The 17,980-nt window shown below is 40.1% G+C and overlaps 3 protein-coding genes across 3 annotated transcripts; all 3 read right to left on the bottom strand.

Annotated features, from left to right (window-relative positions):
- Positions 1–1,132: 1,132 nt before the first annotated feature.
- LOC118318822 (phospholipase A2 inhibitor and Ly6/PLAUR domain-containing protein) lies at positions 1,133–3,408 on the bottom strand. The gene is made up of 5 exons (XM_035648837.1): positions 3,248–3,408; positions 2,786–2,887; positions 2,511–2,678; positions 2,266–2,376; positions 1,133–1,975 (listed from the first exon to the last, which is right to left on the bottom strand). Exons 1-5 carry the CDS (start codon positions 3,297–3,299, stop codon positions 1,740–1,742), a joined length of 669 nt encoding a protein of 222 aa, XP_035504730.1. The 5' UTR covers positions 3,300–3,408; the 3' UTR covers positions 1,133–1,739.
- A 3,057-nt stretch (positions 3,409–6,465) lies between these two features.
- LOC118318821 (phospholipase A2 inhibitor and Ly6/PLAUR domain-containing protein) lies at positions 6,466–8,841 on the bottom strand. Its single transcript, XM_035648836.1, has 5 exons — positions 8,713–8,841; positions 8,243–8,344; positions 7,965–8,135; positions 7,715–7,831; positions 6,466–7,287 (listed from the first exon to the last, which is right to left on the bottom strand). Exons 1-5 carry the CDS (start codon positions 8,762–8,764, stop codon positions 7,052–7,054), a joined length of 678 nt encoding a protein of 225 aa, XP_035504729.1. The 5' UTR covers positions 8,765–8,841; the 3' UTR covers positions 6,466–7,051.
- Positions 8,842–13,722: 4,881 nt separating this feature from the next.
- LOC118318820 (phospholipase A2 inhibitor and Ly6/PLAUR domain-containing protein) lies at positions 13,723–16,086 on the bottom strand. Its single transcript, XM_035648835.2, has 5 exons — positions 15,926–16,086; positions 15,466–15,561; positions 15,189–15,359; positions 14,939–15,055; positions 13,723–14,611 (listed from the first exon to the last, which is right to left on the bottom strand). The coding sequence occupies exons 1-5, from the start codon at positions 15,975–15,977 to the stop codon at positions 14,361–14,363; spliced, it is 687 nt and encodes a 228-aa protein (XP_035504728.2). The 5' UTR covers positions 15,978–16,086; the 3' UTR covers positions 13,723–14,360.
- Between the last annotated feature and the right edge of the window lie 1,894 nt (positions 16,087–17,980).

Raw genomic sequence — 17,980 nt, 5'->3', positions numbered from 1 at the left:
AATTGGACGATTATCTGGATAATTTGACTGACGAGTTGGGAGGTGACAGCGTAGCGCTGTCGCCCAACGAGGTAGAATACTGAAATAAATATTGAATAATTAACAAGATAATCTGTATTAAATGTTTACTGACGTTATAACTCGGGTGAGGAGTAGAGTCATTTTCTCCTAGACTGACCCGTGAGTCGCCCTCTGCTGGTAATTTAAGAGAACACAGGCTTCAGGCCCCTTCTATACAGTCAGTGGGTGAGAGGTAGGACTGTAGGTAAGTTTGGTAAATCAGGCTAGATGTCGATACAACCAAGCTTCTTCACTATGGCACTGAATCATAATGCAAGTTTGACATTATGGTTCCGGACCTTTGCTTGAGGAAAATTTCTCCAACTGGACCTCCCTGAATTTTAATTGAATACTCCTGAGCTAGAGTGTCTGAATTGCATTTATTTGTGTTGTCAATGTCCTCATTTGAATTAAATTGGAATATTTATGCTTTATTGTTTGTAACGTGGGACACAATTCATGTGCATGTCATGCTGGTCAACTAGGTGGCAGCATTTCACTATAGATTATAGATTTCATGCATGTAGTTTGTACGGTTTTCTATTTAATTAGTATCATTAAAACTACTATTAATGATTGATTGCTTGTTTTCTGTTTTCACTTATATGTATTATAGAAAAACACACAATTAACTATCACTACTTAAAAATTATATCATTGTTATTATTAGTAATATTATCATCATATTCATAAAATAATATTGTAATATATCTACATATAATAATATATATTTTCTCTATATTTTTCCTTGGGAGTGCTCAGCTACTTGGGTCGTTCTTGAAAGCGTTTGATTTTGCCTTTATTCACCCAATCAAAAAAATAACTGACGGGTACCACACCCCCAAGTTTGGAATAACAATGTTGAATAGATAAGACAAAAAGGGAGACAGAGGGAGGGATGAAAGGTCGATGGGTCGAGGGATGTAGGGTAAGGGTAGTCACCTTCCATTTGTTTTAAACCAACCCTTTGATGACATCATCATTGTCTACCGACAGGCACATTTTCATATATAAGTACTCCAAAACAAGACAAGCAGCCAATTTTCATACATGAGACACACAAGAAAAAGAATGATTATTAAAATGATTTTATTAATAAATAAACATGGTTTCTACAGAAAGGAACCTGAAAGTATCGTTTGTCATCTTAAATGACAAATCATTTTTGTGAGGACTTCATCATGCAAAAATATTGGCAACTTCATTTTATTTTTTACCTGTACTGATGAACTGTGGCAATATGATAATAATTTCAAAAAGAAGAAAAACCTAAGTCGACTTAACTCATTAAAAAACATTTGTAACTTTAATACAAGGACTGTTTTTCCTCTCCTATTGATAGAAGTATGATATTTTTCTATAAAATCTAACATGTTATATAACATCAGGACATTCAGTCCATTTGAGAAATACACAGGTTTGAGAGAAAAAATCCCCAGAGAAAATGTACCAAGTAAATTAAAGCTGTGCAAAAGGTTGTTTCCAATTTGTTGTGTGTTCATATGTATCCTGTGTGTCCATTTATGTCTTCTTATCCCACCTTAACTTCACCCTGACTCCGTCCCCTTTTCCCTGAATTTGGATTTTTGTAGCCACTGTAACTGCCAACAAAAGGACAGGAGGGAGGAAACCTGAGACCAGGCTTCAAAAGGTCCTTCGACCATTTTTAGTCTTCGGCCCTAATAGAGGGTAAAGACAAGGAGTCCGATCAGCAGATGGATCATTGTCAGTCTGACACAACAGGTGTCACTGGCAGCAGATGTAAGAGTATTACATAAATTGGTCCCACAACAGGCTGGTCCAGGGACGTTTCCAACACTTTGTACCAAAATTGTGTTTCCAAGGCCGGCAGTAGCTTCACACATGTTGGCAGATGCGCAGCCAAGGGCTGAAGTAGTGGTCGACCCACTTGTTACTGAAGATGAAAAATGATTGTTATCACTTTAAGAGTAACTTAAAATCACGTGGAAAAGTTTTTTACTGACATCTAGTTCAATATCTGACTCAGTGACATCACTGTTAGACTGTTTATTAAGATGGACGACATGTCACCTCCCAAAAGTTAAGCTAAAACTCTACTGTTGGCTGGCTGCAGTAGAGGCCACACACCCCTGCTCCTCCATGTTAGCAGATGGTACAAGGGCCAAATGAAATAATCAAAGTACACACCTTTGTATAACTGTAGTATATAAGAGGATGACTTACCACTGACTTGAAAGCAGCGATCCTCCGTTCCCTTACATTGTATTGGAACGGTGCAGGTGACGTTGTCACAAGAGTTACACTGAAGGCTGTTATCTGCCGGAGCAGCAGGCACTGAAACAGACAGGAATGACATCATTTATTTGAGGAAGAGAGACAATTTAGAATAGAACATGTCAGAAGAAGGATGTTAATTGACCTTTTTTATTATCTCATCTTAAAAAAGATAGTCATCAATATGAACTTACCAGCTAGAGTGGCTGAGTTGCAGTTATCTGTGTTGCAGCACGTAGCAGATGCAAGTGCACTGGAAACACCCAGGTTGACTGAGTATGTGAAAGAGCCGATGGCTGGACACAAGGAGGACGATGCACACCCCTTGATGAGTTGTTGTCCTCCAGTTCCACCTGAAGTGGCTACAGAGTCAAAGTGCACTTTGTTAATGTCGATGGAAAAAACACGCATAACTTTACAGTACATGTATTTCAATGAAAAGTAACAGACGACGTGTAGAAAAGTTTACCTTGAATGGAGGCTGTTATACACATCGTATCTGAGGAACACGTCTTTGGTACTGTGGCTGTACAGGCACTAGTTGTGCAGGTTTGACACACAAGTGCTGCACCTGAAATGTGGAGGAAAAAAAAGTCAGTGTTATGATGATTACATCTAAATGTCAAGTTAAATGTGTGAGGTCTTCGGGGCTACAGGATCGTTGTGGTTGATGAAGGTTAGAAAGTGTAAAAAAAGGATTTTAAGACCCAAGGGTTGTGATTCAAAATAAAACTGTCTGACAGACACATCTTCCAGTTGAGACAGATTCTTGTACTGCTGTACTGTCAATTGTGAATTTTCATTATAATTTCAAGAATATTGAATAAGTTATTTTTAATCACAACAAACATGCTGTTATTTAGAGTAATATTTTAATTCCCTCCTGAAAAATCGATCCTGGTCAAATGTTTATGTACGAGTCAGTAGTTACCTGTGCTGGAGAGCGCCCAGATGAGAGTCAGAGAAAGAAGCAGCTTCATCATGATGAACAGTTAAGTCCTGCAGATCTGTTGAACTACACCTTCTCACTACAGAGGGACTTTATATACTGTCCAGGTGTTGATTTCATTAACGACATATGTATTTGGGTGTCGTCTCATTTCTCCAGTGCACGTCATTTAGTCTGTCAGTCCCTTTTTGAGGAACATCAACACACCCAAACACACCTTTTTTAATTCTATCAGTGTTGACCTGTTTAGCATTGTGCACCAAAACCAAAAGTATAAAGTCCAAATGTCTAAAATTCCACATTTGATTCAGAGTGGTTTAGTTATTGTTTTCATTTACATGAAGAATTCCAGTTCTTCCTGTGTGATACATTTACTGATCATTACTGAAAAACTTTCAACTCTAACTGTCGGAGTTCAGGACAACAGCATGTGTCATTACCACCAGTTCACTACTAACAATCAACCAACAATGACGACAGTGCTACACCTTTAAAACTGAGATGCATCATCCATAATTAAGTGCACAACAATGGCTGCACCTTCAGTCAGTGACAGCAACGACTAACCAGCGTAGTGAGCAAAGTTACGCTTTTTTTCCAGTAAACCTTTTCAGCCAGAAGTTTTAAAACAAAAATGAATCATCCATCCATCGTCTACCGCTTTATTCATGTAAGGAAGCGGGGCTGGAGCCAATCCCAGCTGACATTGGGCGAGAGGCGGGGTTCACCCTGGACAGGTCTCCAGCCTATCACAGTCCCACATACAGAGACGGACAACCATTCACACCTACGGTCAATGTAGAGTCTCCAATGAACCTGACCCCATTCTCATGTCTCTGGACTGTGGGAGGAAGCCGGAGAACCTGGAGAGAACCCACGCACACACGGGGAGAACATGCAAACTCCACACAGAAAGGCCCTGGTTGGTTTGAACCGGGAAGGCGAAAGTGCTGACCACTACACCACTGTGCAGCCCCCAAAAATGAATCAGATCTTTGATATTTAAAAAAAAATCTAATTTTACAATGTTTGTTGAATACTGCATGAAAAGGATCTGGCTGATTCTCAGGGAAGAAAGAATGTGGCACGACAGGAACTTAATTGTTATGTGTCATGAATCTGGATGTGGAGGAGGAAGTTTATTTTATGATCATGTTTTGCGTTGGACACATTGTTTTGACAGGGAGGAAACCGTCTCTCATACCGAATGACGGTTTTCTTATTCACACTTCATCATCACATGGGTTGCGTTACATGTGCTTCTTTTGTTCCACTGGAAAGTAAAACATCACACAGGATTCTGAGCTAATCTTTTCTCACTATCTTAACATGAATATAGATTTTTGTGTCGTTGATTCTAAATGGAGGGAAGAAAGGAGGAACAGATGGAGTATACAAGGATTGAGGAAGGAAAGAAGTAGCACAGAAACTGCTCCAGAAACAGAGGAGGAGAGAAATAAGTATGAAATAAAGGACGGAAGGAATAGACGAGGAAATAAGTGAGGGAGAAAGATAAAAGCACGTAGGGAAAAAAAGGGAATGAAATTGGAGACAATTGGAAGGGAGAAGGAAAGAAATGACAAGAAGAAAAAGAAGTATTAATATAGTAATGTAGATCTTAGACATATTTAAGATGTGTTACGACCCGGCTCGGTAGGCGGAAGGGAAGAGCAAGAGAGACTCTAAACTGCTCGATGTTCTTGGCATTCTCCTCCTTGGGAATCCAGACGCCTTCTGCAAATCTCCATTGCTGGGCTACTTTTCCCCTCCTCCAGATAACCCTCAGGATCTTCCAGAGCCGGTGAAAAGAGTCTGGGACACCTTTTGTACACTTTGTAGGGCACTCCGCTGGGTCCAGGGGCTGAACTGGCTCTGGCTGCCTTCACGGGCTACTGGTATGTTGGGGTTCCGGGCACTGTGGGGTGACCCCGGGCCTGGCACCAGGGGTGATCCCTGTGCACTGTACCACTTGCTCCTTCTCCAGGCATTTCATCTTGGCCTGGTGGATCTTCAGGCCACGCGGGTTATTAGATACTTTGCCACAGGCACATTCTGCAATCGTTGTCGATAATACGGTTACGTTGGGGTGCTCATTATCCCCACTCTCGGGCTCCCCTGGGGTTAAGTTTTCTTTAGACTTTCCCTAGCTGATTTGAGTACTTCCTCACAGAAGTTGCAGGTTGGGTTGCTGGCCCTTCCTTCCCTGGTTGCCATCTTTCCGAGCTGTCCACTGTCTCTCCAGTCGTCGCCACACTATACATGGTTGTCATCAAGTCTGTTCCTGAATGTCACTGGCCAAGCCAGGTTGAAATAATTCACTATACATCTACTAATGCACTAAGTAACATCGTCAGTGATGGAACCTGGGGCCATCGGGTGTTTCGGGTCTTTCAACATCATACACCCTCGCCCAGGCGACCCAGCCGGGATTGATCAAGTCCCGACTTGTGTCTAAGTAGCGTGTGCCCACGGATCTCCCCTCTTGATCCACAGACATCTAGAGACCTTCTCAGCTGCCTCTGTTGTTTCAGATTGTTCTGAGAAATTCAAGAATTAGATTTGAAATCCAATCCACTCTCTGGACTGGTCTTTGTGACTCGATTCATGTGCATGTCTTGCTGGTACACTAGGTGGAATCATTTCACTATATATTTTAGATTACATGCCCTTGCGTGTAGCTTTTACGGTTTTCCATTTGATAAGTGTCATGAATAATCTGCATGAATGAAAATGCAGATAGTTTGTTTTCTTTATTTCACTTATATGTATTATAGAAAAACACACTATCACTTAAATATGATATCTTTGTTATTATTACTATCATATTCATTAAAAAAATGAATGCTCAGCTTCTTGGGTCGTTCTCAAAAGCATTTGATTTTGCATTTATTTACCAAATCAAAAAAAATAACTGACGGGGACCACACCGACAAGATTGGAATAAAAATGTTGAATAGATAAGACAAAAAGGGAGACGGAGGGAGGGATGGAAGGTCGATGGGTCGAGGGATGTAGGGTAAGGGTAGTCACCTTCCATTTGTTTTAAACAAACCCTTTGATGACATCATCATTGTCTACCGACAGGCACATTTTCATATATAAGTACTTCAAAACAAGACAAGCAGCCAATTTTCATATATGAGACACACATTTCACTTTTGATAAGCGTCTGGCTGCAGGTACTCACACAAGAAAAAGAATGATTCATAAAATGATTTTATTATTTAAATAAACATGGTTTCTACAGAAAGGAACCGGAAAGTAGTGTTTGTCATCATAAATGACAAATCATTTTGTGAGGACTTCATTATGCAAAAAATATTGTTTTATATATAATAATAATTATAGAATTGTTAGACTTTTATGCCTGGTTAGCTGTCACTTCGTTGTAACAATAATGTCTTTGGCAGGCAACTTCATTTGAATGTTTTTACTCATAAATAAAAAAAATGTTCCTTTGATATAAGGACTGTTGTTCCTCTCCTATAGACTTTTTTCAGAAGTATTATATATCTAAAATATATGAAATCTAACATGTTTTATAATATTAGGGCATTCAGTCCATTTAACAAATACACAGGTTTGAGGACAAAAAATCCCCAGAGAATATGTACCAAGTAAATTAAAGCTGTTTCTCATTTGTTGTGTTCATGATTAGCCTCTGAGTCCATTGTCGCCTCTGTAACTGCCAACTAAAGGTTAGAGGGAGTAAACCCGAGACCAGACAAGGTCCTCAGAGTCTTCTGGTGGCTTCAAAGGTCCTTTGACCATTTTTAGTCTTCGGCCCTAATAGAGGGTAAAGACAAGGAGTCCGATCAGCAGATGGATCATTGTCAGTCTGATACGACAGGTGTCACTGGCAGCAGATGAAAGAGTATTGCATAAATTGGTCCCACAACAGGCTGATCCGGTGATGTTACCAACACTTTGTTCGAAAGGTAGTTGTCCCTGGCTGATAGCAGCTGCACAGATGTTGGAAGATACGCAGCCAAGGACTGAAGTAGTGGTCGACCCACTTGTTACTGAAGAGGGAAAATATTGTGTTATTATAACATTTTACTTTTATCAGTTGGATAATGTCAGGAATAATTTCTGAATTCTCATACTTCACTTTATGAGTAACTTAAAATCACATGGAGAATCTTTTTACTGACATCTAGTTTAATACCTGACCAACTGACCCAGTGACATCACTGTTACACTGTATATAAAGATGGACGACATGACACCCCCCAAAAGTTATGATAAAACATCTTGTGGCTGGCTGCAGTATAGGTCACAAACCCACGCTTATTTTTTAAAGTGATAAGTTCATAATTAAATATATCATCACCTATCTCCAATTGTTGATTTTCCAGATTTCATATGTCGGAATTTTGTAAATATACTTTAAGATAGAAAGGGTTTGAAATCTATCTTTTTTCAATTACAGTATATAAGAAGACTCACCAGTAGCTTGAAAGCATTGATTCTCTGTCCCCTTGCATTGTACTGAATTATTACATTGAGACGTGAGGGGGTTACAAGAGAAACACTGAAGGCTGTTATCTGCCGGAACAGCAGGGACTGAAACAGACAAGAATTACATTATTTATTTGAGAAAGGGAGAATATTTTCAAATAGAACATGTCAGAAGAAGGATGTCGATGGTCTTTTTTATTATCTCATCCTAAAATGACGGTCATCAATATGAACTTACCAGCTAGAATGGCTGAGTTGCAGTTATCTGTGTTGCAGCACGCAGCAGATGCAAGTCCACTGGCAGAAACACCCAGGTTGACTGAAAATGTCTGAGAGCCCGTGGCTGGACACAAGGAGGACGATGCACACGCCTTGATGATTTGCTGTATTGGAGTTCCAGCTGAAGTGGCTACAGAGTCAAAGTGCACTTTGTTAATGTTGATGGAGAAAACACGCATAACTTTACAGTACATGTGTTTCAATTAAAAGTAACAGATGACATGTAGAGAAGTTTACCTTGAATGGCGGCTGTTATACACATCGTCTCTGAGGAACACGTCTTTGGTACTGTGGCTGTACAGGCACTAGTTGTGCAGGTTTGACACACAAGTGCTTCACCTGAAATGTGGAGGAAAAAAGTCAGTGATATGATGATTACATCTAAATGTCAAGTTAAATGTGTGAGGTCTTCGGGGCTACAGGATCGTTGTGGTTGATGAAGGTTAGAAAGTGTAAAAAAAGGATTTTAAGACCCAAGGGTTGTGATTTAAAATAAAACTGGCATAAACTGTCTGACAGACACATCTTCCAGTTGAGACAGATTCTTGTACTGCTGTACTGTCAATTGTGAATTTTCATTATAATTTCAAGAATATTGAATAAGTTATTTTTAATCACAACAAACATGCTGTTATTTAGAGTAATATTTTAATTCCCTCCTGAAAAATCGATCCTGGTCAAATGTTTATGTACGAGTCAGTAGTTACCTGTGCTGGAGAGCGCCCAGATGAGAGTCAGAGAAAGAAGCAGCTTCATCATGATGAACAGTTAAGTCCTGCAGATCTGTTGAACTACACCTTCTCACTACAGAGGGACTTTATATACTGTCCAGGTGTTGATTTCATTAATGACAGACGCATTTCTAAAAACCTCAGGAATTGGGTGTCGTCTCATTTTTCCAGCGCACGTCATTTAGTCTGTCAGTCCCTTTTTGAGGAACATCAACACACCCAAACACACCTTTGTATTGTGTCAGTGTCGAACTGTTTAGCATTGTGCACCAAAACCAAAAGTATAAGTATCTATTCCATGTTAAAGTATGTATTCCACATTTGATTCAGAGTGGTTTAGTTATTGTTTTCATTTACATGAAGAATTCCAGTTCTTCCTGTGTGATACATTTACTGATCATTACTGAAAAACTTTCAACTGTAACTGTCGGAGTTCAGGACAACAGCATGTGTCATTACCACCAGTTCACTACTAACGAACAACCAACAATGACGACAGTGCTACACCTTTAAAACTGAGATGCATCATCTATAATTATGTGCATAACAATGGCTGCACCTTCAGTCAGTGACAGCAACGACTAACCAGCGTAGTGAGCAAAGTTACGCTTTTTTTTCCAGTAAACCTTTTCAGCCAGAAGTTTTAAAACAAAAATGAATCAGATCTTTGATATTTAAAAAAAATATATCTATCAACGATCTTCTGTCTTATTTGATGATGTTTGTTGAATACGTCATGAAAAGGATTTGGGTTATTCTTAGGGTAGAAAGAATGTGGCACGACAGGAACTTTAGGGGTTAGGGTTGACACTTTTTTATGGTGTTCTTTGTTGTGTGTCAAGCATCCGTACATAAGCAATTCTCTGTGATCGTCAACACTTTGGCTTGGACATTGTTTTGACTTGGAGGAAACCGTCTCTCATACCGACTCAGTTTGTTGTTATTCACACTTTATTGTCACACGCTCCATGCGTTGCATGTGCTTTTTTTTTCCACTGGAAATGAAACTATCCGTCCTCTTAGTTAAATGATGGTGTTTTCCAGATCTGGTAGACTGTGCTACCTCTGGTCACTCGCCATTCTCACCAGCGATGTAAAGTAAAACATCACACAGGATTCTGAGCTAATCTTTTCTCACTATCTTAACATGAATATAGATTTTTGTGTCTTTGATTCTAAATGGAGGGAAGAAAGGAGGAATAGATGGAGTACAGAAGGATTAAGGAAGGAAAGAGGTAGCACAGAAACTGCTCCAGAAACAGAAGAGGACACAGAAATAAGTATGAAATAAAGGACGGAAGGAATAGACGAGGAAATAAGTGAGGGAGAAAGATAAAAGCATGTAGGGAAAAAAGGGAAGGAAATTGGAGACGGAAAATTGGAAGGGAGAAGGAAAGAAAACGAAAAGAAAAAAAGAAGTAGTAATATAGTACTGTAGATCTCACGATGTTATTGATTACAGGTGATGACACGACAAAGCAGCGGCTCACCTCATCAACTGGCGGGACTCAGTCGTTTCCTCAGTGTCACGCTGCACTTTGTGTTCGCTGCTGCTTTTGGTTCTGCCCCATGAAATCTTTAATGTTCAACTTTTATGCTGCTGTAAACGGAGTGTTCAGCGCTGGATTTGAACTTCAGTTTCCAGTAACAGAAACTCAAAATAGTCACGCTTCGCCAAAGTTTTATTCAGAGTTTAAAGTGATGTGATGTTGAATTGAAGATTTCCACTAGTAAAACTCCAGATTCTGCAGAAAAGGGTAACTTCTGAGTGAAGCTATGAACTGTATTTTTAAGGATCACAAGCAAAGACCAACTGATTCAATCTTTAATAGTGTATTGTATTTCAATCTGTATCTTTAAAACTTATTTTTATTTTTCAGGTTCTGAAAGTAACTATAGCACCTGTAAATACAATACAAGTTCAACACTTGCAATCCTGATATCACCCCTAGATTATTTCTTTCTTGAATTAATTTAAATTGTATTTAATATGATTAAAAAAATGTTATAATCGAAAAAAAATCCCATTAGATAATGGACATTGAACTTTATTTCCCCCTTGTGTGATTGTTTAGTTATTTTTTATTCTCTTTTTTTATGCAATTGTTTGTTTTATTTGAGCTTAGTTCATGTGGAGCTTGTCGCAAAAAGCATTTTCTCTAATACATGAATGTTTTGATAGGTTCGTATAAAGTCTTTGTTTGATGTTAGACTTAGTGTATGGCAAGGAACCCTAACCACAACCACAGCCCTAACCCTAACCCTGACCAAATGAATCTCAGCATTTATTAGCTTTAAGATTGTCAAATCAAAGAAAATACGTGAGTTGTTATGTCATTGCCTGCCATCTTTGGAACAGGAGTTGTGACAATATGCATGAGTAAGCAGTGCACCTGTGATGCCCACTCCTCCCAGGGAACGGTCACCTCCAGCGGGATCACCTGTTATGAGGAATCTGAGAATAGCACTATGTCTAGCTTCAGGGTGGTTTCTGAGATTTCTGGGACACGAAGCCGGACAAAAGCAAATCGCCTTCCTTGCAGGTCGGAGAGGCTTGCTCTGGGTGATGCCGTTGGAGATGGCTTCTGCTATTGCTTTCAGCACCTGGTCGTGGTGCCAGTTGTATTGTCCTTCTCCCAGGGCTTTTGGGCAACAGCTGAGGATGTGCTCTAGCGTCTTCTGAGACACAAAGGACATTATGGTGTCGACTTTGCCCCAACAGAAGAGGTTTGATGGGCTGGGTAGGACGTAATAGACGGAGGTGACCAAGAAATTGATCCGGTGAGACTCAGCTTGCCAAAGCCAGGAGATCTTGTGGTCTATGGCATGTTCCCATTTCGTCCATGCGCCTTGCTGTCACATCCTCACCATCTGGCTGGCACGCAGTTCCTCCACACCAGCTCTCACCTCTGTTTGGACCAGTCCTGTGAGCTCGAGGCATCCAGGAATCTTCAGGATTCCACCATTCTGTACAGAGGTGTCGATGTATCTGTTCTTCGGTAGGAACTCCGTCAGCCGACAGGATATGATGAAGAAAATCTTCCCCGCAATGATGAGTAGCAAGATGACCCTAAACTGTTCAATGTTCTTGGCATTATCCTCCTTGGGAATCCAGACGCCTTCTGCAAATCTCCATTGCTGGGCTATTTTTCCCCTCCTCCAGATAACCCTCAGGATCTTCCAGAGCTGGTGAAAAGAGTCTGGGACACCTTTTGTACACTTTGTAGGGCACTCCGCTGGGTCCAGGGGCTGAACTGGCTCTGGCTGCCTTCATGGGCTACTGGTAATTGGAGGTTACTGGCACTGTGGGGTGACCCCGGGCCTGGCACCAGGGGTGATCCCTGTGCACTGTACCACTTGCTCCTTCTCCAAGCATTTCATCTTGGCCTGGTGGATCTTCAAGCCACGCAGGTTATTGCATACTTTGCCACAGGCACATTTAGCAATCGTTGTCGATAATACGGTTACGTTGGGGTGCTCATTCTCCCCACTCTCGGGCTCCCCTGGGGTTATGTTTTCCTAAGAATTTCCATAGCTGATTTGAGTACTTCCTCACAGAAGTTGCAGGTTGGGTTGCTGGCCCTTCCTGCCCCGGTAGCCATCTTACCGAGCTGTCCACTGTCTCTCCAGTCGTCGCCACACTATACATGGTTGTCATCAAGTCTGTTCCTGAATGTCACTGGCCAAGCCAGGTTGAAATAGTTCACTATACATCTACTAATGCACTAAGTAACATCGTCAGTGATGGAACCTGGGGCCATCGGGTGTTTCGGGTCTTTCAACATCATGATCAAGTCCCGACTTGTGTCTAAGTAGCGTGTGCCCACGGATCTCCCCTCTTGATCCACAGACATCTAGAGACCTTCTCAGCTGCCTCTGTTGTTTCAGATTTTTCTGAGAAATTCAAGAATTAGCTTTGAAATCCAGACTCAAGACCTGAACTTTATTTTTGAGTCTCAAACAAGTTGTTCATCACCTTTCATCAAATCTGATGAATTTTCTGATCAGGAATAGAGTTTGTTTCGTGAAGTCACAGAAATAATAGATGCTCTTTTTTGAATTAAATAAACTTTATAATGTTCATAAGGAAAATGATTTTGGTGTGTTATTCTAGTGACACAGTTACAATCATTTCTACATTTCAGCAGAATGTTTCTAATGTTGCCGTCTATTTTTTGGGGGGTTAAACTCACCAGAGACTTTACACAAATGCTGATGAGTCTTTTGAAGTTTTTGTTATATTGTCTCCAGTGTCCCCTTGTGACACAAAGGGGACATAACAACTAAAGTTCTGTACAGTTTGCACTCTCTGGACTGGTCTTTGTGACTCGATTCATGTGCATGTCTTGCTGGTACACTAGGTGGAATCATTTCACTATATATTTTAGATTACATGCCCATGCATGTAGTTTGTACAGTTTTCCATTTGATAAGTATCATGAATACTACTATTAGAATGCAGATTGTTTGTTTTCTTTATTTCACTTATATGTATTATAGAAAAACACACTATCACTACTTAAATATTATATCATTGCTATTATTATTATTATTATCATATTCCTTAAAAAATTGTAATATATCTATATATAATATTATATATAATTTATATATTTTTCCTTGGGAGTGCTCAGCTTCTTGGGTCGTTCTTAAAAGTATTTGATTTTGTTTTGTCATTTATTTACTAAATCAAAAAAATTCACTGACAGGGACCACACCGCCAAGATTGGAATAAAAATGTTGAATAGATAAGAGAAAAAGGGAGACGGAGGGAGGGATGAAAGGTCGATGGGTCGAGGGATGTAGGGTAAGGGTAGTCACCTTCCATTTGTTTTAAACTAACCCTTTGATGACATCATCATTGTCTACCGACAGGCACATTTTCATATATAAGTATTCCAAAACAAGACAAGCAGCCAATTTTCATACATGAGACACACATTTCACATTTGATAAGCATCTGGCTGCAGGTACTCACACAGGAAGTTATGAGTATTACAATGATTTTATTACTAAATAAACATGGTTTCTACAGAAAGTATCCGGAAAGTATTGTTTGTCATGGACTTCATTATTCAAAAAATAGTTTTTTTATATATAATAATTATTATAGAACTGTTAGGCCTGGTTAGCTGTCACTGGTTGTAACAATACTTTCTTTTGCAGGCAACTTCATTTTAATGTTTACCTGTACTGATGAACCGTGGCAATGAGATAATAAGAATAATTTAAAAAATAAGTCTAACCTTAAAATGTCCACTTCACTCATTAAAAAACATTTGTTACTTTGATATAGAATATATTATATACTGTACTATACTATAGAATCCTTCATTTATTTTTTTCAATTGAAGTATTATATATTTAAAATATCATATGAAAACGTACATGTTAGATAATATTAGGGCATTCAGTCCATTAAAAAAGGTTTGAGGAAAAAATCTGTACAAGTAAATTAAAGCTGTTGTTTCCCATTTGTTGTGTTTTCATGATTAGCCTCTGAGTCCATTGTCGCCTCTGTAACTGCCAACTAAAGGTTAGAGGGAGTAAACCCGAGACCAGACAAGGTCCTCAGAGTCTTCTGGTGGCTTCAAAGGTCCTTCGACCATTTTTAGTCTTCGGCCCTAATAGAGGGTAAAGACAAGGAGTCCGATCAGCAGATGGATCATTGTCAGTCTGATACGACAGGTGTCACTGGCAGCAGATGTTGTTGTTGTCGTTGAAACAGTATTACATAAATTGGTCCCACAACAGGCTGATCCGGTGACGTTACCAAAGCTTTGTACAAAAGGCAGTTGTCCCTGGTTGGCAGCAGCGTCACACATGTTGGAAGATACGCAGCCAAGGACTGAAGTAGTGGTCGACCCACTTGTTACTGAAGATGGAAAATACTGTGTTATTACAAAATACTATTTTTTTATCAGTTGGATAATGTCAGGAATAATTTCTGAATTCTGATTCTTCACTTTAAGAGTAACTTAAAATCACATGGAGAATCTTTTTACTGACATCTAGTTTAATGCCTGACCATCTGACCCAGTGACATCACTGTTACACTGTTTATAAAGATGGACGACATGTCAAATATATACATAATACGCCTGGGAAGAAAAGCCCTAATAATACATAATAAATATATATTAATTTTATCATCAGGTTTGGAATCTATCTTTTTTCAATTACAGTATATAAGAAGACTCACCAGTAGCTTGAAAGCAGCGATCCTCTGTCCCCTTGCATTGTACTGGATTATTACATTGAGACGTGAGGGGGTTACAAGAGTTACACTGAAGGCTGTTAGCTGCCGGAACAGCAGGTGCTGAAACAGACAAGAATTACATTATTTATTTGAGAAAGTGAGAATATTTTCAAATAGAACATGTCAGAAGAAGGATGTTGATGGTCTTTTTTATTATCTCATCCTAAAATGATAGTCATCAATATGAACTTACCAGCTAGAATGGCTGAGTTGCACTTATCTGTGTTGCAGCAGAAACCAGATGCAAGTGCACTGGCAGAAACACCCAGGTTGACTGAGTATGTGAAAGAGCCCGTGGCTGGACACAAGGAGGACGATGCACACCCCTTGAAGATTTGCTGTCCTGGAGTTCCAGCTGAAGTGGCTACAGAGTCAAAGTGCACTTTGTTAATGTCGATGGAAAACACACATAACTTTACAGTACATGTATTTCAATTAAAAGTAACAGATGACATGTAGAAAAGTGGTACCTTCAATGGCAGCTGTTATACACATCGTCTCTGAGGAACATGTCAGTGATGTTGTACAGGCACTAGTTGTGCAAGAATAACACTCAAGTGCTTCACCTGCGATGTGGAGGAAAAAAAAGTCAGTGATATGATGATTACATCTGAATGTCAAGTTAAATGTGTGAGGTCTTCGGGGCTACAGGATCGTTGTGGTTGATGAAGGTTAGAAAATGTAAAAAAGGATTTTAAGACATAAGGGTTGTGATTTAAAATAAAACTGAGAGACACATCTTCCAGTTGAGACAGATTATTGTACTGCTGTACTGTAACTTGTGAATTTTTCCTGCATAGAGTCTCATTATATTTTCAAGAGTATTAGTTATTTTTAATTGTAACAAACATGCTTTTATATTAAATACATTTTAATTCCCTCCTGAAAAATCGATCCTGGTCAAATGTTTATGTACGAGTCAGTAGTTACCTGTGCTGGAGAGCGCCCAGATGAGAGTCAGAGAAAGAAGCAGCTTCATCATGATGAACAGTTAAGTCCTGCAGATCTGTTGAACTACACCTTCTCACTACAGAGGGACTTTATGTACTGTCCAGGTGTTGATTTCATTAACGACAGATGTATATCTAAAAACCTCAGGCGTTGGGCGTGTTCCTCATTCTTACAGCGCACATCATTTAGTCTGTCAGTCCCTTCTTGAGGATCATCAACACACCCAAACACACCTTTTTAATTGTGTCAGTGTTGACATGTTTAGCATTGTGCACCAAAACCAAAAGTATGAAGTATGTATTCCACGTTTGATTGAGAGTGGTTTAGTTATTGTTTATGTTTACATGAAGAATTCCCGTTCTGTCGTGAGCAGAGAGTTGTGGAAAAAGTTACGTCTGATACTTTGATATATATTTGACAATGTTTGTTGAATACTGCATGAAAAGGATCTGGCTGATTCTCAGGGAAGAAAGAATGTGGCACGACAGGTCGTTTTCTAATGTGTTAACTGTTATGTCATGAATCTGGATGTGGAGGAGGAAGTTTATTTAATGATCAACTTTTGCGTTGGACACATTGTTTTGACAGGGAGGAAACCGTCTCTCATACCGACTCACGGTTTTCTTATTCACACTTCATTGTCACACGTGTTGTGTTACATGTGCTTCTTTTGTTCCACTGGAAATTAAACTAACCGTCTACTGACTGTTGATCTGGTAGACTGTGCTACCTCCGATCGTTGCTCAAACTCTCCATCGATGTAAAGTAAAACATCACACAGGATTCTGAGCGAATCTTTTCTCTCTATCTTAACATGAGTATAGTTGTTTTTTTTTGTTTGTTGTTGATCTCAAGTTGAAGGGGCAGTAAGCAATTTTGGAAAAAGATTGTTTGTTGCGGGCTGCACGGTGGCGTAGTGGTTAGCACCTTCGCCTCACAGCAAGGAGGTTCTGGGTTTGAGTCCCAGTTCAAACCAACCAGGGCCTTTCTGTGTGGAGGTTGCATGTTCTCCCCGTGTATGCGTGGGTTCTCTCCGGGTTCTCCGGCTTCCTCCCAAACCTAACCCCATTGTGTTTGAACCTAACCCCATTGTCCAAACAATGGGGTTAGGTTCAATGGAGACTCTAAATTGACCGTAGGTGTGAATGTGAGAGTGATTGGTTGTCCGTCTCTGTATGTGGCCCTGTGATAGGCTGGGACCTGTCCAGGGTGAACCCCGCCTCTCGCCCAATGTCACCTGGGATTGGCTCCAGCCCCCCCTTCTTACATGGATAAAGCGGTAGACGATGGATGGATTGTTTGTTGTTGATGACTGGACTGCACTGGTCGGGACTCGAACCCTGCAGCCTCGTATATGTGACATGCTAACCTCGAGGCCAAAACCCCTGAGTCGTAGCGTCTCAAGCTAGCATGTCTCCTAAGTTGTCAGGGAGTTTACAAACTGCACACACAGGTTGCTAGGTGTGGTCCGCACAATCTGTTTTGTTTTCAATTGACAGAGCCAGGGCTGAGGGACCGGATTTTCTTTTCAGTGCACACGCAGAAGCAACAGTTTTTATTTTCAGAGCACTTAGGACTTGAGCTGACCTTGTGACTTGAGCTCAATGAACAAACTGCTGAAGGTTGACTAAGCTCATGACATAGAGTTTTTCAGCAAACAGAACTTCGCAGAATGCTTTGGAGCTGTTCAAAGGGAAACAGACGTGATGTGAACTTGCTGTCTCGGAGCTGGGAGCAGCCTCTCGTGTTTTCTTCGGTACATGACATCGTCAGCAACATCTAACGCAAACCTCTATTATTGTTTGATGGCTGTCACTGCTTCTCTTTTAGATGGCAGTGATGATAATGATGATGGTACTGGCAGCTGGTTGACCGGTGGGGTCGGTTAGTCTTGAGGAAACTGAGGCAGCAGCAGATTTTGACTCAAATGAACTCAAACAGGTTTTCCCTTCATATCATCTTTTATTTTTTCCCTCCGTTTGTAAAACCTGTTTGAGCACATTAGTACTTCTTGGCCGTCGCACGTCACGTCAG

Source organism: Scophthalmus maximus, chromosome 13, assembly GCF_022379125.1.
Source record: "Scophthalmus maximus strain ysfricsl-2021 chromosome 13, ASM2237912v1, whole genome shotgun sequence".
Classification (NCBI taxonomy): Eukaryota; Metazoa; Chordata; class Actinopteri; order Pleuronectiformes; family Scophthalmidae; genus Scophthalmus; species Scophthalmus maximus.
Note: the sequence above shows the minus strand (reverse complement) of the source record. Positions and strands in the feature narration are given on the sequence as shown.

Excerpts from the sequence above, each read along its gene's own strand:
- LOC118318822 (XM_035648837.1), bottom strand. The coding sequence starts at position 3,299 with ATGATGAAGCTGCTTCTTTCTCTGACTCTCATCTGGGCGCTCTCCAGC. Across the intron at positions 2,377-2,510 it reads CAACTCAGCCACTCTAGCTG|TGCCTGCTGCTCCGGCAGAT; the intron begins GTAAGTTCATAT and ends TGTCTGTTTCAG. Across the intron at positions 1,976-2,265 it reads TCGCTGCTTTCAAGTCAGTG|TAACAAGTGGGTCGACCACT; the intron begins GTAAGTCATCCT and ends TTTCATCTTCAG.
- LOC118318821 (XM_035648836.1), bottom strand. The coding sequence starts at position 8,764 with ATGATGAAGCTGCTTCTTTCTCTGACTCTCATCTGGGCGCTCTCCAGC. Across the intron at positions 8,345-8,712 it reads CTGGGCGCTCTCCAGCACAG|GTGAAGCACTTGTGTGTCAA; the intron begins GTAACTACTGAC and ends TCCACATTTCAG. Across the intron at positions 7,832-7,964 it reads CAACTCAGCCATTCTAGCTG|TCCCTGCTGTTCCGGCAGAT; the intron begins GTAAGTTCATAT and ends TGTCTGTTTCAG.
- LOC118318820 (XM_035648835.2), bottom strand. The coding sequence starts at position 15,977 with ATGATGAAGCTGCTTCTTTCTCTGACTCTCATCTGGGCGCTCTCCAGC. Across the intron at positions 15,056-15,188 it reads CAACTCAGCCATTCTAGCTG|CACCTGCTGTTCCGGCAGCT; the intron begins GTAAGTTCATAT and ends TGTCTGTTTCAG. Across the intron at positions 14,612-14,938 it reads TCGCTGCTTTCAAGCTACTG|TAACAAGTGGGTCGACCACT; the intron begins GTGAGTCTTCTT and ends TTCCATCTTCAG.